Here is a 15687-nt window from a genome sequence, read left to right as displayed (position 1 = left end):
CTCAAGGGAGCACAACTCCAAGGAGAGGTTTTTGGCTCCTCCATTCAGCACAGTGGTAGGTAAAAAAAAGAACATTCTCAACTAGCTAAAACAAACAAATTAAAAAGAAATATAGACATCCCAGTACAAACTCCTCGCTGAACTGCAATGTAGGCAGATGGTCAACAAATGTTAGGATTTATCATTCCCAGTCCTTCTGCTGTAGACATCAGCACGGGATGGGGTTTATGGCAATCCAGCAGAGTCATGAGCAAAGAGCATCCTGTACAGTCCTCATAGCCACAGCCAGCGCTGCCTGCTCTACAAAATCCTCAAATATGAGGCTGCCTTCACCTTTATGTGCTGTGTAACTCACCTCCCAGCAACATCAGAAGTCTCCCACTGACAACGCCACTGTTCTCCTTCCTAACTTAAAACATATCATACTTTTTCCTCTGAATCTGGTAAATGAGAATAAGCCCAAAAGAAAAGTTGCTTGGAGGCTGTGCCTAAAAGGGACCCATTTGGCAAATAAACAGCACCGGGGGTGGCTGTAGCTGTAGATGCTGTGTAGATGCACAAGGATGCACTTACCCCCATGTGAGGAGGCTTCTCCCCACTCTTGTGGGTAGAACCAAGTGCACATACCCCTTTTGCCCGTACACTGATTTTGCCTGTCGGTACCTCAGGACACCTTCCCACTGCACCCACTTGCTCTGGTTTGCTGCTCACAGGGCCGATTCCACAAAAGGTCCTGCTGCTTCCCAGAGCAACCATTTTCCTACACGAACTTCCCCCCTAGCTGCGGTGCTTCGTCAAGGCAGCAGCACGGCGGGGCAAACCCTGCCTGGAAGCATCACCAGGTAGGGCTGCAGCCAAGAGCCTCACCTCATCACCTAGGGCTGAGGCCCCAAAGTGCAGCCACACACTGCATTAGGTTAGGAGTGAACTACACGGTTCCTGGAGAACGATGCTGCATGGCAGACTCATCCTGAGTAAGTTCCTCATCAGGGAATAAAAATAATAATAATAATAATAAAAGGCTCTTCAGCTAGAAAGAGTGAAATAAAAATTTAAAGCAGGTTTTGCACTTATTTCCTGAAGCACTTATCTCCATTAAAGCAGAGATACATCGGTGTGAGTTACTGCCATACCAACTGATGGAAGGCACACAGCACTGAAGTGCTGCCTTTTGGACACGTTTTGGCTCCTCTCTTAGTGTGTCGGGCCTCACTGGGGAAATCACGAGCCCATCTCAGCCCATCCCGATCCACTTTCCGAGACAAGCAGGAGCCTCCCTCACTTGTGCATGACAAAGGTGAGCTGCTGTTTTAGCAACTACACACTAACAGTGCACCAAAAGTGTTCCTCACAGCCTGTCTCAACTTGCCTGACATTGTTCTATTTGGATAGTTGAAACCACAGCTAATTTTCTTTAAATGACATTTCTCTTTCCATAGAGTAAGTTGTTCCCTGCTTTTTTGACAGAACATCCTTCACTCCACTTCCCCTAGACGCTCTGCAGGAATGTGCAAGTTCTGTTCATCATCCATCCCCTCACCCAGTATCCAGCACAATTATGGTTCACAGCAAACTAGAAGGAAAAATAAAAAACTGGCACACAGCACTTGCTAGTCAGAGAGGAAACTCTCTGTCTGCCCTCTGCAAGGGAGGAACTGGACTGGAATTGAAGTCAGATTGCGCTGTAAAAGTCTTTAATTATTTGGGCCAAATTACTGCATTAAGTGTATTTTCCATTTTCCTTCTTTTTTTTCCCTTATGCTAAAAGGAAAACACAGAGGAGTTCTTACAAAGTAGTGTTTAGGATGGCAGTGCTTTCTGATTTACTATATCAGATTTAAGAGGAGCATAAAAGGATCTGTAAAGCTGTTATTTAAACTTATGGTGGGTGTGAAAAACAAGGACATGCAAAACAAGACAGTCTGCTGTGGGGAGAATTGAAAAAAAAATGTTTTAAAGCTATTTTTATCAGCCTGTGGAATGACCCTGGCTTAAAAAAAAAACCCTCTGGTTTTATCAGTGCATGGCACCCCTGTCCGCTGTCACTCTTCAGTTTCCACAGACTTGCAGTAATTGCATTTCCAGGATGATGGATCCCCAGGACAGGAATCCCGGTGCAGGAATGGTGCTCCAGGGAACCGCGGTGGAGGGCTGTTAGTTCAGCACCGTATAGTTTAGAAAGCCCCTGTCCACGTGGCACCATTAGCTGGCAAAGGCTGAAATGCTGCACACTGGATTTCCCAGGGGCTGGGGGACAGAAAAACCTGCCGTCCTTCTGCGCGAGGGACAAGTACTCATCATCTTGGCGTATCCTGTTTTCTATTCCTATATTCAACTGATTTCTCAGTATATAACTGTTCCACATTACATGATAGTTCCATAAGCACTTAAAACTGTCAGGAGCCAACAACCCTGCCAAAAAACGTTGTTGTCTTTTCTCTCTATCCCAGGTGCCTGCTCCTTCCTGCCACTTCCCTTGTGCCAACAGAAATGTTTGTGCAGCCTCACAGTGAATCTGATCCGCAAATGGATCCAGGTTAAAATTAACTTAAGGAGAAAAAAAAAAAAGGAGAAAAAAAAAAAAGTTCGTTTTAACCCAATGAGTTCTCCACCTGCCTTAGACTTCACATCATCAGTTCTCGTGTTTTACTGCAAGAGCCTCGAGGTGTGTGAGCAGGGAGCCCCCTGCACACTGCGCTGCCTCCTGTGACCCCACGGACTGGGGGAGCAGCGTGTGTCCCTGGGGGCAGACACCGCCGGTCTGCCCGTGTGACACAGGAACAGGTTCTCCGGCCGGCCAGGATGTCTCTTGCCCAGCAGGAAGAAGCAGCAGTGCGAGCTGGTGCCGACACGAGACCCATCTTTGGTTTGTGGGATGTCCCACAGCCCGTTTCACGAGGGCCACGGGCAGCGGCTGGCGAGCAGCACGTGCATTTGGCACCTTCAGTGCAGAAGGACACATCTCCGAGGCGAGGAAAGGCCGGGGCGGGCTGAGCACCGCGGAACGGACGCAGCCCCCGCGCGAGGGATCTGCAGAAAGCAGCTGTCCCTCGGATGGCAGCGGTGGCCCGTGCAGCAGCACCGTGACCACAGGGCCCAGCTGCAGCAGCCCTAAGGACAGATCCACAGCGACCAAGGAGGCTGCAGGGCGCATGGGCTGCCCCCACGCACACAGCTCCTCATACTCAGGTTTTTCATGGGCTAGGAGACTCTTCCTTCATAGCAGTAGGAATCGATTCCTCTACGCTACATGAAATTTAATTTGTAATTTGCAATCTGCAGGAGGCAAAATGTGCTTATTTCACTTAGGTTCTGCAGAGTTAGTAAACTCTTCAGTGCTCTTCTGAAAAATGGTGTTTGGCCTTAAGGCCAAATTCTGTTCTCGGGTACCTAAATGCAATTCCCATAGACTTCAAGCTGGAGATATATTCCTTTGCAAAATGCAGCCATAAACTTAAAATTCTGAAGATATTTCTAATCTGTGGGGAAAACAAAGGTCCAGGTAGAGTCTGGAAGGAGCAAACTAGAAATGTATGAAGACCTATATGCAGTAAGAATACTATTTTATTTTTTTAATGTCCTATGGGAGAACAGATCTCAAGTTGAAAGATTTCAGTATTCTTCCCTAATCTACGAAACAGAATGATGCCCTTGAAAGATAAACACGGGTGCTGCTATTTAATTTTTAATCTCTTTGGCTTGCAAAAGCAAAGGGCAATAATTTGTAATTTAGCATCAGGTAGTTTAATACTACTAAGAAACATGAAGCATAAGGTCCACTTCAGGAAAAGAGGAGTCCCCAAGATATATGGGTTGCAAGTTACATTGCTAAAGAGGAAAAGTCAGGGCTGTTTTACAATGTGAAGTGTTGGACAGTGCATTGCTGTTGTCTTGGTTTGATGACACACTTTTAGGGAGAGTGGAGGCCATCCCACCCTTTCCTGCAATATGCCCCTTGCTTTTTTGTTATGCTGGACAAAGCTTAATTTGTATTTTTCAAATTGTAGAATGAAAACTGTACTTATTTCACTGCAATACAATCCTTTAGAGTCAGTAATTCCTCACTGCATTTGTGAAAACATGATACAGTAAGTGACAACAGAGCCTTTCGATAAATGCAGAGAACAACCACAACCAAGGAGGCTTTAACCTCTTACGATAAAAAAGGGAACTGCTCTTTAGCTGTTCTGAGCTGAGCGCCTTATTTAAACAGATTTTAGGAAAACAGTAGTCTACCTTAAAGAAGAGAAAAATGCACTTCTGGAGTTAAAGCAAAGCAGTATTTGTAAGGAAAGCTAGTATCTCTTATTGCACCAGTTAGTAAGAATGAAAAAAAATCAAGCAGAATTTAGGTGAACAACTTTTTATCCTAGACTTTTAGATCATTGTAATAACAATAGCATTAATCTTCTTTTCTAGAGTTCGCACTAACATGAACTAAGCAAAGCTGAAATTGGCTCAGGCTCTTCTTGCACGTAACCTGCACTTGTAACCTGGGAATAACTGCTCGGACAAAATGCTTGCATAAATGACAAGAAAATCACGCTTTTCGTGTCTGGATTAATACATCAAATCTGTGCACTATGCTGAAGCAGATATCCAGAAACATCACTTCAATTACTTGAAATACATTATTTAATACATATGTGTTTTGCATTTTGGTTTTCCTATCTCTGGCTTATACTGGTCAGGGAAATGGGATTTGCAGCAGAGCTCGCTCACTTCGAAACACACTCATAAAATATTTGTTTAAGATTAGCAACGGAAGGGCCAACCCGACAGGGCTCAAGCTTCGGGGGGTGTAAATGCTATTTATAGGACTATTCCCTTTGCTGTCTGGAAGCTGGAAGAGTGAGAAGGCAACATTTCTGGGAAGCCATTTCTGGGAAGAAGATGTGTCCTTATTATTACTTGTATTGCTGCATTTGTTAGGAGTGTCGGTTATAGGCTGAGCCCTTGTGATGATTATATAAAGCACACCCACATGCTCACTTTACGTTAGTAGGGAAATAAGGAATGAACCCCGAATTAGTGGTCTTCATTTCTCCTCCATGCTTAAATTTCAAACAACTCAGGGCAAAAGCTCAGGGAGTGAGTTACGGCATGCCCAGTACAGCAGAAAACCACGGCGGGCATAACAACGAATGGTGGCTCTGTGGAGCTGGTTACGTAGCAAAAAGCCAAGGCAAACAACCCAGATCCCACTCTTCCCCCTCAGTCCCAGATGGATTCTGCTCAGACGTCCAGCTGTGAATCTGCTAAATTTAGTTTGGCCTCGGAGGAAAGGCGGGACAGAAGGCGCTGCGCGCCCCGCTCCTGCCTCACCACACGCTGCTGCTCATCTTCCTGCTAGCCCCTTCCCAGCCCTTCCCGCCTGGACACGCAGCACAACGAGGTTTTACTCCAGGGCCTGTTTGGATACCCTTCCTCTGGGCTGCCGTCTCCCCACGAGCAGGGCAGGGGCATGGAGAGCTGTTATGGCTGCTGGCCCCAAGTCAGAGCTACTATAAAACCTCATACCACAAACTGCAATCTTGACTCCCTCGCTCTGGTGCCTGGGACAGGCAGGGGTGGTAGCACAGCTCAAAGGAGCAGAAGAAAGAGGCAGTGCCTGTAAGGTCCTCATACTGTTAATAGAAAGAAATACATATTCTAACCACTCTCAGTAGGTGCCTTCCCTGAGTAACTCGGATTCCCTTGGATAGTACCAGACCCAAACTGGTCTCTTGAACTTCCACATCCGTGGCGAGGGCTTGGGGCCTTTCTGCGGAGCTGCCCTGGCTCGGACACGGCCAGTGCTGCTCATGGAGACCCTTTGAACACTCCTCTCTGCTCTGAATAAGCAAATGCCATGGCCATTTTTTGGAAAGACAAGTCCTGGGATAACTGGGACAGCTGGGCACTGGGCACTGGGCAGGACATGCCCTTTCCATCCTAGGGCCATTTCCATGGGAAATGCTTCTGGGCTTCCCCAGGCAAGACAGGACGTTGCGCAGCCCGGAGCACGCCTGGAAAGCGGCCTTGCCTAATGCATGCAGAGTACAGTATTTGCTCAGGGGAATCCTCTTTGACCTTTCAGTTGTACCAACGGTTGGGACATCAATATGGTAATCATAAAGATTGAAGACTATTTCCAGCACATCTCTCCCAAAGAAAGTGGTTAAAATCTGACCAGCACCACCTGTTAGCTGTGCTCTCTTCCAAACACGATCCACTAGCGTATCTAAAGGAAACAAATGACTATTTATCTGGAGAGAAGATTTTTCATTTTGGCAGTAGGTATCTCCTGAGCAGTACTTGCTGCAGCGTTGACAGGCGCCTGATACATTATGGCTCTTCCCTTCCATGTTTAACCCTTCTGAAATATTAATGTTCTGGTCCTCAGGAGATCCACACAAACAGCCTGGACACATTCTGCACCCCATTCTCGCTGCGGCTCTCCCCATTTGACCATTATAAGGGTTTCTCTGTGAGTTCCCCTCCTTTGTCACTCTCTGGCCTTGACTAATTGGTTGCCAAACCCAGACCTCAACAGGCAGCAATCCTATCCCATATTCAGCTCCAATCTAGGCAGCTGGTGCCACTATTTATTGGTGTCAATTATAAGACAGAGGTGATAAATATCGTACCTGTTACTAGGAAACATTACTCTCTGAAAGCCTCCTGGCCAAATTACGCAAAGGTCCCAAAGGTGCTGTGAACCTCACATTAGAAAACCAAACATAAATTGCAAGTAGAGCTGTCACAGATTGTAATGGCAGAGGATCAGGTGCCCTGACCCTTATGCAATATCAGCTGTTAAATTTTCCCCAGCTTTAGCCTGTACCTTCCCTATTTGCTGTACTCCCAAGCTGCTCCTGGCACATGCACAGGGAGGGCGAGCTATGCTCAAGACACGAGAAGCAGCAAGAAAAGCAGCCAGGATGAACCCCCCCCCATTACCTTGCACCTACCAACTGCTTTTCCAGCTGCTACTCCTTACAGTTCCCTTGGGACACAAGTTGTGCCTGCAGTGGGATCATCTCCCACACACCACAGCGTACAGTGCGGTTGCTTCTTTTTCTCACTTGTGTAAATAAGGAGAAACCCAACAAATGGAAATGCACCCAATTTCTCAGTATCAATATTCGAGTCCTTCTAATCAGATCATCAGTAATCACAGAATGTGTGACTCATAGCACTGCTTGTACCACTGCTGTTTTTCCCCTGAGTTTCTGTACTGGACCAGGTGCAGAATTCTTCCACACTCTTCACGGGCTCCGTTGGCCTCAGCAGGTCAAAGCCTCTTTTTTACTTGCCCAGGGAAAGCCACAGCACAGGCACCATATGGGGGAACTCGAGCTCAAGCTGACGGGGCACTAGGTGGACAAAGTTTTACTCCCTGTCAGAAGGGGAAGCAAAAGCAAAGTAAACAAGAAAAATTGCAGGTCTTCTCTCTTTTAAACAAAGACTCTTGTGTTTAAAATAATAAAAATCCACTGAACAAAAGCAAAGCAACTTCCCCCAAAATAGCCTTTCCTGTTTTATCAAAGCATTCATCAAAGCTGACTTTCTCCATGAAAATAAAGTTCCAGGTAGAGCATTAGAAGTCTTTTGCTTTGATTAGATAACAGAGCAGCTGAAGCAATAAGTATAACTGACTTCTGCCATCCGATATGCCCTAAAAAATTCTACATGGCTGATCATGACTTGGAGTATGTAGTGCTACCATACCAGAACCTAAAATCAAAATAAAATAAAATAAAACACCAGAGAAGAATGAGTATTCACAGGCCATCAGAACTTAGCTCCAATAGTCTATATACAACCTGTCTCCAAGATTTTGAATTGTGGAGACTCACTGTGCAGAACGGGTATTTGCCACCTCGGTCAGGTTTTGCCTAGCTTACCTAGTTAATCGGGAATTGCTTTCTAACACTGCCCCGGGATTTGAGTACACCAGGAATCTATCAGTATAGTTCTGTCTTTGTGATATCCTGATGTGTTTGCCAGGTACAATCCCTGGTGGATCTACAATCGTGATGGCAGGAATACCCTTAGACAACTACAGCTCGTTCTCTCAGGCCTGTTGGCCTTTGCCAACATCTTAGCAACACAACAAAAATCACATCCTAACACCTACGCTGCCAACTGTTGCCAAAAATGTATTTGTTATTATTTTGAAGATAATAAAGCCTAGATGAAGGTGAACCACACCGGGGATGGATGTTTTATGGTATCTGAATTAGCTTTGTACTGTTTTTCCCCCAGTATATGGAGGGAGAGCAGCAGGCCCCGGCTGGCCAGCAGCCCTTGCTGCCAACCCCCAGCAAGCTGCCCTGGCACACAGCATGCCCGGGGGCCGTCTTGCTTCCAGCTGCTCTGTCTTAACTGAAAACGAGGGATAATGCAGTAAAAACTTCCCTGACATGATGTAAATCACGTCCTATGCTCATAACAAGGATACCATGGGGTAGCAAATGGCAGCGGAAGGGCCTGGTCTCTCTTGAAAGACGGGCTATACCACGAAATTTTGATTTTTGAGAATTTGAAGCCCCTTGTTAGAATGGCATTGGGAACGGAAGAGAGGACTTTTTATTTATTTATTTAAATACTGCATATTTATATAGACAATGGGAGACTGAACATTGTTTGCTTAATAAAAACCCCATGACCTGTTTATGTGCCAGGGAAATCAACTGTGTTACCTAATAAAATGTTTTTTTTTAGTTCAGAGCCCTATAAACATTTTAGTTGACTACTCCTAATCAAAACGTTCAAAACCAAAAACAATTTTGCAGCCTCTGCAAGGGCAACTGAAGGTTTAGTGCAGTGCTCTAATACTTCTGAATTGCCCTTGCGCAGCTCCCTGAGGACATCAGGAATCAGCACCATCGAAGGTTTCGCAACAGAAATTGTTCAAAAGACAACAGAGAAAGCGCGAGAGCCAATGCAGATTGCAATTTAGTACCCAGCAGGAACAGGAACACAAGAAAAGCAGCCTCAGCTCTTCCTCTCTCCATAAAATTGAAGATGGTCTTGCAAACGGAGACGTGGAGAAGCCCACGTGCCTCTCCCTGCACAGATCGCTCTTCTGAGACCAGTGACTGGGGGGAAAGAGCAATCCAAGGCCCACGGGAGCCGGATTAACCTCCCGGCTTTGCATACGGATCCATTAACTCCGCTGCTCTTTCCCACAAGGATTGGCCACAAAAGCAGCAGGTCTCCGAGTGACCATTTTCCCCACTGATCCCGCCCTTCCCAGCAGCCTCTTTACATCCTCTCCCTGCCTCCTTTTCCTGCCCAGCCTGCAGTCCCCCCAACCCGCCCTTTGCTCTCTCTGGCCTCAGGGGTGGGCAGGGGAGCTCCCGGACATGGAAGTTGTTGCCCGCACTGGATGGGCCCCCCGGCCTCCTGCCCCGAGGCGGATGCAGCCCATGGAGCTGGTCCCTGCGGCCTGGCGGCACCTCAGCGGCCTGGCGGCACCTCAGCGGCCTGTGCGGCACCTCAGTGGCCTGCGCTGCACCTCAGCGGCCTGCGCTCCTCCCTCTGCCCTGGCACCGACCCAGCGATTGCTCAATTTGTGCTGTTAAAAGGACCGACTGCTGCCACCAAAGCCCTGCTGTTAAGTGGCCATCTGCCTGCACAGCAAGGAGCTTGCAGAGCATCTTAAAAAAATATACTCCTCGTCTCCTCCAGCAATGGGGCCAGGCACAAGCATCCTGCAGGCAAGATCCGCTCTGGGGCCCCGAATGGGATCCCTCTGCTTATCATCAGCGCAAACCAAGAGCCACAAAACCCTTTATTTATTTATTTATTTAAAAACACTTTTCCCCCTCCTTTGGAGATAGAGGCTGCTTGAATTCCTGCAAGAATTAGCCTTTGCTGCTCTCCAAATGCAGGGTGAAAGATGCTAGGTGATAAGACCGCAAGAACAAGAGTCCTTCCGAATGTGACTTGGGCCAAATTCAAATTTGCAATCACTCAGCTGAAGCTGACAGATTGACACCAGGAATACGCTTGTCCCAGTGTGTTTAATGAATATTGACTAGGTCATTACGATGTTTTCTATCCACATGGATCTCTCTCTTAGCCTGAAATTTATAGTTTAATACCTTAGAGCTCAATCGTAAAGTAAGAGACAGGAATAAAAGTAACTGTTTCTCTGTAATGAGCCACGTGGGACAGTTCAAACAGAGTCTCATTCTTAGCGGGTCACAGGTCTTTCTTTTTCTTTCCTTAGGAATGTTCTTCAGAGAAAAAAATCTCAAGCCACAAATTCTCGAGTGCAGTAGCAGAGACTGCAGACCACTTCCTTTTACTCAGTTATCCATAAATTAGTTGGGAATGGTGAAGCCTCGAAAACTATTTGCATACTTTTCAGAGGGTAGCTGCAAACACTGCCAGCACTGGAAAGGAAGGACACCAAAGGCTACACTTGGGTGCTGAACTGCAGTCAAGTCAAGGAAAAAAAAGATCAAATGTGTATATTCCAAAGAAACATAGCCAGAAGTCTGCTGGAGACCTGGGGGACTAATCCTTAGTATTCCTTTGCTATTACTGATTAATGACAAGAGAAATCTGGAAAGAAGTTTCCTGAAAAACATGAGGAGTGCTATATTAGGGGTTAGCCCTCTTATATTTGCAACTCCTTTTCCTTTTGCAGGAAAGGAAACTGTTGGACTTGACAACAGTTTAACTCAGTAACTATTTTTAAAGGAATAATGTAAAAAATAGGAAGAGCCAGATTCCATCTTCAGTTGTGAACTCTGATTTTGTATTTCCAGGGGCTTTCAGTGAGGCTTTTTTAAGAAAGGCTGATTTTTAATCTGGTGAGGACTTACATTGATGCTCTAAAAACTCTTCTGGCCATCCCACTGAACCTTGGCTGATACATCTTATTTTCCTTGTCTTTCACTTCAGGCATGATAGGTAGCTGCTCCGGGGCTGATAATTTATGTTAACAGTCCACCATAATTTATATAGAACAAAATACAGTAATTTGTCACTTTCCACTAAGTTAATGCAAGTGTGATTTCATATTTCATAAACTTGTCTATGTATATCATAGATGTCAAGTTTTACTATCAGGAACACTAGATTTTAAGTACGGAGGCTTTTGGTTCTTAAAATTATAGTGTTTGTAAAAGCAAAGAATTACGTATCTCCATAACTGTGACACATGGACTACTACCCTGCTCTTCTGCACCCATGTATGTTTGCATATTCAAAGCAGATATGGGAAGATCATTTTACAGGGATATAAGGTGTGCCAACCTTGTCCTAGGTTGTGGACAAGGGTCAGGAGCTTCGGAAGCCTGGACCAAAATATTCCTGGTCCAAACCATGCCTAAAGTAACTGGAAGTAGAGATAGACCTGACTCTTAACAATAAGAGCCATTTATCAGCCTAACCCTCGCAGTATCTCCTGAGTATGGCAACTGGCAGGCTCTTCCAGCAGCATTTCCCCCTTTAAACTTAACCCCACTTCCTTGCTTCAAGGAAGTACGGCCTGCACAGTGCCCCTCTGGTTATGCCCTAAGGATCATGCAGTGGTGCCAGGAGCAGATCCACCACATTCCCTGCAGACCTCAGCCCACTGTCTCCACTGACTTCTTCCTCCTTGGAATTTCCTGTAAGTACTTGAAGGAAAACTCTTGACTCAAGAGTGCTTGAATGAGATTTGAATGGCATTTCACAACGTCCTTCCAAGATCCAAGACCAACTGTTGTACCAGGCACCTACCAGGCACATCCCTTGCTTCCAGTGAGTCACTCCAGGCAGTGCCTCCTCTTGCCCAGGCCAGGCTAATTTTCAGCTTTACTTTTTGGTTTCACTGATATTAACCTGCACGTAAGTACCTGTAACGCCTCTCAGAGGACAACCCAGCAGTGCCTTCTGGAGAAGCAGTGGCACCAGAACCGAAAGCCACGAGATAGGAGGGGGACCCCAGGCCTACAGCTGGGACAGGAGGCAGCGGGGCTGAAGCAAATGTGTGCGTGAAGCCTGGAGTCTGCAGGGCAGACATCCTGCCCAGCCAGCAGTGACTTCACCTCCTTCCTTTTGCAAAACAAGGCAAGGAGAAACTGCTGAAAGAATCAGCTCCGAGGGGAAAAGCCCAGCTCTTCTTCCCCTGTTTTGGTTCAGGCCACCTTTTAATGGAAACTCTTACTCCAGGACTTTAGCGCAACAGAGGCCCGGGAGCTTGGCCTTGCTCTCTATTTTCCTTGGTGTGTGCACAGCTCCCATGGACAGCAGTGGGAGATGCAGGCATGGAAAAAAGACCCAACAGACCTCAGCTTAAATGCTTTTTCTCAAAACAAACAAACCCACCAAGCTTAGTTTGTTCAAAGAAGAAAGGATCATATTCTATTTCCCCTACTGCAGGGGGAAAGAAACAATTTTAAAAGGCCAGCCCAGGTTGCGGATTTGAAGTCAGGAATGGGATGTTAGGAGTCTTTTCTCCCTGGGCCTTACTAGCAGGCCCTGTTTGTGGCCAAGCTGGGCCGCAGCAAACGATAAAAGGGACCTGCTCAGGCCATGCCAAGTCCAACGGGCTCTGGTCTATCAGCCTCAAGCATCTCCTACATCTTGCTGCATGGGTGCCATGCGTGGGACACACATTACTCAGAACAGAACACTAAAATGGGCCATGGACACCACAGAAATGAACAGCATTTCCTCATTCATTGTTTGTATGAAAAGGCAAGTCATTTTCCTGCAGACTCACATAAACACACACTCTCAGATTAAGACCGGGGACCTGCCCTGCTGTATGCTGATTGTAAAGGCTCTTTCCCCACTGACTGTGCCCTTCTCCACTAGTGAGTAAGCAGTAAAGTGTAACAGGCCCCACCGGTGGCTTTTTTGTAGTAACAGGCAGCAGAAGACCATGTATTGTGACTTTCTTAAAATATCATATCCATGGTTTGGGGCATCCTGAACGTATATGCAACTTCACTTTCCCTCCCTCTGGGCTTTTAGGCATCGAAACCGGTTCCTTTGTGGTGTAAAAGGTCTCATTTTTACCCCAGCATCTCACAACAGGAACGAGTGCCACACAGCAAGACGCACACGCACAACATTGACTCATGGCGATGGAGCTGGGCTGGCACGGAGCTGACTCACAGAGACCCATTAACAAAACTCACTGAAGACCACATGGGCTTTTACTGATGCCAACTGCTGGGAGACAAGAACAGCCCTAGCAGCTTTGCACTTAACACGATACAAGGGGGGAAATGGAAGCAGTCCTGACGCCTGCCGGACTGCGGCCTACCTTTTCCCGACGGGAAGAAGCAGTCCATCTCCACGCTGCTCCGCGAGTGCGAGACGCAGAGCGCGCTGCTGGGCACCAGGCCCTCCTGGGGCGGGCTGCGCTCCGTGGTGCGCACCAGGCACCAGCCGGGCCGCTCGCTCGGCCGCTCCAGCAGCTCCACGGTCTGCCCCACTTGAATGCTCAGCTCGCTGCTGTGGCCGGCCGTGAAGTCCTGGAGCACCACGGTCAGTTCACAGCCTCCAGACAGCTGCCCGGGTTTGACAGAAAAGAAAAAAAAAAAAAAAGGGATAGAAGTCAGAGCGCGCAGGAGGAAGTCAAGTCATCTCTATATTATATTTACACTGGCAAAGGCAAGATTTGTGTTCCTTAGAAGCCAAGTTAATAATTTCTTTTGTCAAACCTTCAAAGTATTATGACTCTTGTTTCCTTTAGTTCCTATTGATACTGCTGGGCTGAATTGAGAAATCAAAAGCTACCCACCCAGTAACCTTCTGAATGCTGCCATTTTCTAGCTGTGGACGGATAATTATTAAGACCTTGGCTTTTTTATGGCTTTAGTTTTTGGGTGACTTTCCAGAATGGCGATAGGCCAGGTCTCCTCCACACTCTGCCCCATGGCAGGGCAAATTCCAGCTCGCCCCATGCCAGACACCCTTGCTAGACACACTCCCCCATGTCACCAGCATGGCAAGGAAAAACAGCTACAGCTTTTTGCAGGACCAGAAATCTGCCCTCATCTTCCCAGACTTGCTATAGGGACCTCTTAGGAAACTAGGGGATCCTGAGGGGGCAGATCAAAAAAGCTCCTCCTACGCACTCTGATGGAAAACAGAAGTGTAAAGATATAAACGTGGAGTGACTGATTATATGCTGACTTCCAGGATTTGTAACTAAGAATAAATGTATCGTCTTACTTCCGTAGTGAGTGCTGGCAACCCACTGCTTTCCCTCAGTCTCACACCCTGCAACTCTCAATGAACAATACCGGCCTCTGTTTAACCACAGTCTCTACGTAACCAGAGACCTGACACACAAGTGCTTGTGCATAGAGCAGAATCCATCTAAATGTTTGTGTTCCTACATATTTGGATCTCATGGTTGGATTCTCTGGTGCCTAGAAAGGTGTGAGCACAAATTTAAGCTTTTTCTGGTTTCTGACCTTTCCAGTGTGGATTCCTTAGCATCTGCCTGGCATCAGAGACCCCTGTTCGGGTTCTCCTCCTGCACTTGCTGCCTATTTCCCTGAAACATGCAGGAATCTTGGAGATTCTTATTGAACTGCCAAATTTCACTGAAATTAGTCCACTGATTGAAGAGTTAATGAGATGAGAACTGTAAACAAGCTGATTGAGGACAGTGTAATCCTATAAATATCACTTTCTCCAGATATCAAGATAAAAATAAGCATATTAGAATATTTTAAAGAAACCACTCGCAAATACAACAGAATTGGGACAAATCTTGGAAGACGCTAAGTGTCCCTGTGAAATCAGTGAGAACTGGGAACTGCCCTTAGGAGGCACCTTCCTACCTCCTCCCTGCAGACTTGGCTCTTGGGCTGGCCCAGTCTCACAGCCCCCTGATCTCAGCCCCAGACACAGATTCCCAAGGGAACAGGGTCTCTCCCCACTCAAGCAACATAGCGGTTCGTGTGTCTAACGCAGGCATGAAAGAAATCCCGTTTGCAGTTGCTGTATTTACAGTTACAGAAAGGGATCAGTGGACAAGGACTGGTTCTCACCTGTCCTGTGTCTCTGCCGTAGACGAAATGCTAGATTTGGGGAAGAAGAAGGAAACATTGCTCTGAAAGGTTATTTGTAAGTAAGCAGAAAAAAACAAACAAAACAAACCACGGTGGCTGTTTGAGACCACTCAAACAGTCAAGAGCGATAGCATTAATTAATCCCAGCAGAGAGAGCTCAGATGGTTGATGAAAGTGTGGCAAGAGTTCAGTTCAGCACCTAGCTAAGCAGTTTATCAACAAATCCATCATCTGTCACACTGATACAATCTCCACATAACTGGAATACAAACATCCACTGGTATTGTAAGAGCAATTGTTAAAATACTTGCTGAGATTTCTTTGCTGTGAATTAATTTGAGAAGTGGAAAGTCCTTCTGATGTGGTATATGAGAGACATTTAATGCTCAAGAAAACCCTGATTACTTATCGGCAAATACATCTCTCTGCAAATGTGATGAATCTCACTTAATTCTACCACTACTTTGTGACAAATATGTTTCCCTTTTCCCACATTATTTTATCTATTACATTTTCTCTGAAGATAACGAAACTCTTTTTTTTTTCTCTCTTTTTGAGGAAAATGTGGAAACAAGTGCTCTGCTGTACCTCTCTTCCAGAGATTAGTTTTATGCATCTCATGCCCTGCTCTGAAGTGCCACTAGGTGTCCGTGTTTGCCACCACACA

General features: G+C 46.4%; 1 protein-coding gene across 5 annotated transcripts in view; it reads right to left on the bottom strand.

The window, feature by feature from the left end:
* Positions 1-15687, bottom strand: part of KALRN (kalirin RhoGEF kinase) — a 467999-nt gene that overhangs the window by 74211 nt on the left and 378101 nt on the right. For all 5 annotated transcript variants that reach the window (XM_088519566.1, XM_088519562.1, XM_088519564.1 and 2 more), the window contains exons 34-35: positions 15000-15029; positions 13259-13505 (exon numbers count right to left, since the gene is read on the bottom strand). In XM_088519566.1, coding sequence (XP_088375692.1) covers positions 13259-13505; positions 15000-15029 — 277 coding nt within the window. The remainder of the gene's footprint in view (positions 1-13258; positions 13506-14999; positions 15030-15687) is intronic.

This window comes from Tinamus guttatus, unplaced genomic scaffold (genome assembly GCF_059628265.1).
Source record: "Tinamus guttatus ecotype Peru unplaced genomic scaffold, ASM5962826v1 Tinamus_guttatus_pri_ptg000060l, whole genome shotgun sequence".
Taxonomy (NCBI): Eukaryota; Metazoa; Chordata; class Aves; order Tinamiformes; family Tinamidae; genus Tinamus; species Tinamus guttatus.
This window is presented reverse-complemented; position numbering and strand designations above follow the sequence as displayed.